The sequence below is a fragment of the Salvelinus namaycush genome, chromosome 5 (genome assembly GCF_016432855.1).
Source record: "Salvelinus namaycush isolate Seneca chromosome 5, SaNama_1.0, whole genome shotgun sequence".
Lineage (NCBI taxonomy): Eukaryota > Metazoa > Chordata > Actinopteri > Salmoniformes > Salmonidae > Salvelinus > Salvelinus namaycush.
This window is the reverse complement of record NC_052311.1, coordinates 66,016,597-66,021,295: the sequence shown is the minus strand read 5'-3', so window position 1 is coordinate 66,021,295 and position 4,699 is coordinate 66,016,597. Positions and strand designations below refer to the sequence as shown.

The following is a 4,699-nucleotide window of genomic DNA, read 5'->3' as shown; positions in this document are numbered from 1 at the left end:
CAGGAACGTGACAGATAGCCTATTTACAGATTCCTGGCGCCAGCAGTAGATTATAATTGGCCAAATAATTGTTCTCTGAGACATTTAACATTTAATTATATTGCCAAAACGGATTACATAAAATACACGTGAAAAAGCCAAAGACCAAGAAGGAAATGTATAAATAAACTGAATGAGCCACAATCACATCTAAGAGTTCTTCAAACGAGTTTCTTTGTTTCAAATAGCCTACAGGTTTTTTCATAGAAGCACAGACTATTTTCGTTGACGTACATCATAAACTATATATTGCACAATCACCATACAGCCAGCAACAACGCTAAGAGATGATAACTTCGAACGCGGAGTGGCACATCGTGTGGAACCAACCACGAGCCGAGCCGCACATCCTCACATGCGCGCGCTCTCCAGCTACAGGCGCGCGGCCGTCCCAGGACAGTATAAAAATCCCGGCGAACTCTCCCAAGAGCACGGAAAGAACTGGATTTCTTAGGTGAGTGAGGAGTGGGGACATCTAATGGGCACCATATAGTCTACAAACGCGCTTAAGTCATGAGTGAAATAGCTAGTTTTAGTAGAAATATAAAGCATCTCTTAAAGTAGGCTAGATTTGATACCGAGATAGAGACTACTTATAAATTATTGCATTAAGGTTAGGCTACTGTAGCCTACACATTGGCATTGAAAAGCAAGTAATTCATCTTCTGACTGTAGTGTGCAGATTAACCAGACTAAATGTATGGTAAAACTGTTAAAAATAGATTATTTGTAGGGAAACTACAATACCTTATTAGTTTATAGCATAATGACTAGATGTAAAGTTTAATCTGAAACGTTTAATTGCATAGAACTAGTTTAGTTTCTATTCTAAAATAGCTCAGTGAGTACAGTTATGGACATTTAGCGTCCATGAAAGGTTATTTTTCCTATTTGTTTTATTGGCTCAGAGTAGTATTCTACTTTATTTAAAAAAATATTCTGCCAATTATTCCAATGTATTACCATTGTATCTTTGTATATTATTGTATTTATTTTCTATAGCTTTGATAGACAACCACTGTCTGACATGGGTCTATGTCTGTTTTCATAGGTGTATCTGTCTGTCAATCAATCATGAAGGCTGTGGCAATAATCCTTGCTCTGGCAGTCATCTCTGGTAAACCTGGGTTTACACTGTTCCCTTTTGACATTGTTATCAATTTATACAGTGCCTTGCAAAAGTATTCATACCCCTAGAATTTCTTCACATTTTATTGTGTTAGAAAGTGGGATTAAAATGGATTTAATTGTAATTCATTACAATTAACGACTATATTTTTGTTATAAATGGTTTATTATTCTTTTAAAAATGTTTGAATTTTTCTTCTACTTTGACATTACAGATTATTTTGAGTAGATTGCTGACACAAAAAAAATGACAATGAAATACATTTTAATGCCACGTTGTAACACAATAAAATGTGAAGAAATCCAGTGCAAGGCACTGTATATACAGTATATATATTTAGTATTAGTCAACTGTATATACAGTATATATATTTAGTATTAGTCAACTGTATATACAGTATATATATTTAGTATTAGTCAACTGTATATACAGTATATATATTTAGTATTAGTCAACTGTATATACAGTATATATATTTAGTATTAGTCAACTGTATATACAGTATATATATTTAGTATTAGTCAACTGTATATACAGTATATATATTTAGTATTAGTCAACTGTATATACAGTATATATATTTAGTATTAGTCAACTGTATGTGCATGAATGCATTTACTGACTCCTTGCTGGAATCAGTCTTTTAGGATATACTCTTACAATACTGTAACACTTGTATAATTAGGCTTCATACTGTACCATGGCTCCACACTCTCTCATTACCAGACTGGATTTAACCCTCCTGATGGTGTATATTATGGAAACCTCACATCAGAGCTCTCTGTGTCCCCCTGCAGGCTGCCATGCCCGCGCTGTGCGCCAGGCAGAGGCCCTCCAGAACCACTGGGAGGAGAACGTTGAGCGCTTCTGGACCTACGTGTCTGAGATCAACAGCAGAGCCAACGGACTGGTGGAGAACCTCAAGGCCTCCCAGCTCAGCAGAGAACTCGAGTGAGTGGCACATTGTAACACTATTTCATTCTGAAGTGATATAGGCTCATACACTTTGCTTCATCACTCTCCATTATCACCTTGTGCTGTGTGACTGTCCCTGACCATGCCTCCCTGCTTTCCCCTCTCTCCCCCGTCCTCCCCCTGTGTCCCTGACCATGCCTCCCCTCTCTCCCCTGTCCTCCCCCTGTACCCTGTGTCCCCCTATGTCCCTGACCATACGTCCCCTCCTTCTCCTCTCTCCCCCATCCTCCCCCCTGTACCCCTGTGTCTCCCGAATTTCCCAGACGATCCCTCCCCTCTTTCCCCTCTCTCCTCCTTCCTCCCCCCTGTACCCCTGTGTCCCTTTATGTCACTGGCCATGTCTCCCTCTACCCACTTTATGACCATCTCTGACCATGCCTCCCTCTCCGCAGCACCCTGATCACTGACACCATGGCTGAGCTGACCGTGTACAGGGAGGACATCCAGACCAAGTTGGGGCCCTACTCCCAGGACACAGCCGCCCTGCTGGGCCAGGACCTGCAGCTTCTGACCACCAAGCTCCAGACCGACATGGTTGACGCCAAGGAGCGCAGCACACAGTACCTGGGAGAGCTCAAGACTATGATGGAGCAGAATGCTGATGATGTCCACAACCGTGCCAACACCTACACCCGCAAACTGAAGAAACGCCTTAACAAGGACACCGAGGAGATCCGCAAGTGAGTATAGATGGCAACAGTTAATGTACTGTAACAGCTTGATTTCCAACATAGAATAATATGTCTTCCAAGTGATGCTAACCCCCTCTGCCTCTCCTACCCAGCACCGTGGCCACCTACCTGGGAGAAATCCAGTCCCGTACCTCCCAGAACATGGATCTCGTGAAGGAGCGTGTGGAGCCCTTCGTGAGTCAGGCCCACGACACCGCCGCCCAGAGGCTGGGCAGCTTCACTGACCTTCTGAAGAACCAGGCCCAGGACCTGAGCCAGCAGGTCTCCACCCAGGCCGAAGGCATGCGCGAGCAGCTGGAGGCCACCGCCGAGGACCTGCGCATCACCTTGGAGGGCAAGATCGATGAGCTCAGCAGCCTGATCGCCCCCTACGCCGCCAAGATCCGTGAGCAGCTCCAGACCGCCATGGACAAGGTCAAGGAGACCGCTGTATAAATGGACCCAGGGGAGGGAGGGGTTTGGAGGACCGGTGTCCCGCCACTGCACCCCTGTTTAAGTAGGGGTGGGGGTTGTGAAGCACTGTGCCACCATTCACCTAGCTACCACAGAGAGGAGGAGGGAGTTATTAAGTGTTACTGATGCTGTTTTCACTGTGTTGGCACTGTGTGTTTTGGTTGAGGGGGGTTGATAGAGAGAGAGGGGTGAGGATGACAGAGCTTTGAAGGGGTCTTGAGCAGACAAACACAGTCCTTTATGTCTGTTCAGGCCTGTTCAAACACACAAGAGGCCATTGTTTTTAACCTGCTTCGCTTGTCTTCCTCGTTATAAGTGCTCTAGATGTCTCCTCCAAATTGTTCTACTATTCTGCATCAGGTTTCTAAGGCTGCTATATGGGATACAAGGGGGGTTGAAACAGTATCTAACAATCGTGAGCCAAATTGTCTCTGGCCCATTCCAGCGCTGTCCCTGTCCTTCATTTCAATAACTGCACTGAACTAAGACTGGGCTTATCTCCAGCACTAGCACCAGTCTGTCCAGAACCAAAGGAGCAGAACCACTCCATGCCTTGCTTGTCTATGATGCTGTATCTACACCTGCTCTGTAGGCTCTGTATTTGTTGTGATTCATATAGAAGTGGATTTACTATGACTGTGATATGACGCGAATATGACAATGAAACTAAAAGGTATACTTCACAGGGTCCATATACTACCTGTCTGTAATTTTTCAGTTTGGCCAGAGTGTCTCTGCCACTTCACAATGTAACACGCCCTGCTGCTCACCATAGCACACTGTTCGTCTGGCTGTCTGGCTGACTGCAGTGTGCTACCCAGCGCTGCAGAAATAAAATATGCTTGTTGCTCAATTGTCAGTGTGTTCTTTTCTTGTCAAACATTTATCAACTTTTTTCAACTTTGACATTTCTTTATTTTTAGTTACAATGACAAATGAGGTAGTTAATATAGCTGAATAGATGGATCTTCATCTTACAATCTATGGTTGATGAACACACAAAACAAATAATTTATAAATTCCCTCTATCATGCACCATGTTCTGATAACAATGATAAGCTGAACCAGGTTAGTTACAGCTGGGGTTGGAGAGAAACCACAAACAATGTAAGTTGAATTGAGATCGTTAGGTTATAATGTCACGTAACATCACATCTGGAGGCCCCAGAAATAGGTTGGACAGAATGTCCTCGTCATGTCATGCTCTATCTTCTTTTCTATCATCTTTTCCCACCCCCAGATCCCATGTCTTTAACCCCGAAACACCAACCCTAAACCCCCTGTAGACAGTTCTCTACTACCTGTACACTCATAAACACACACATGTTCCTTATAATACACTTTCAGGCTGTTGTTACATACGTTTATAGGGATAACTTGTACAAGGGAAATGTCTGATTTTCAGTAAGGC

The 4,699-nt window shown here is 43.5% G+C and overlaps 1 protein-coding gene across 1 annotated transcript; it reads left to right on the top strand.

Moving 5' to 3' along the window:
* The first annotated feature begins 469 nt into the window (after positions 1-469).
* LOC120048760 (apolipoprotein Eb-like) lies at positions 470-4,141 on the top strand. The gene is made up of 5 exons (XM_038994958.1): positions 470-493; positions 1,091-1,156; positions 1,966-2,119; positions 2,536-2,823; positions 2,928-4,141. Exons 2-5 carry the CDS (start codon positions 1,114-1,116, stop codon positions 3,268-3,270), a joined length of 828 nt encoding a protein of 275 aa, XP_038850886.1. The 5' UTR covers positions 470-493; positions 1,091-1,113; the 3' UTR covers positions 3,271-4,141.
* Positions 4,142-4,699: the final 558 nt, after the last annotated feature.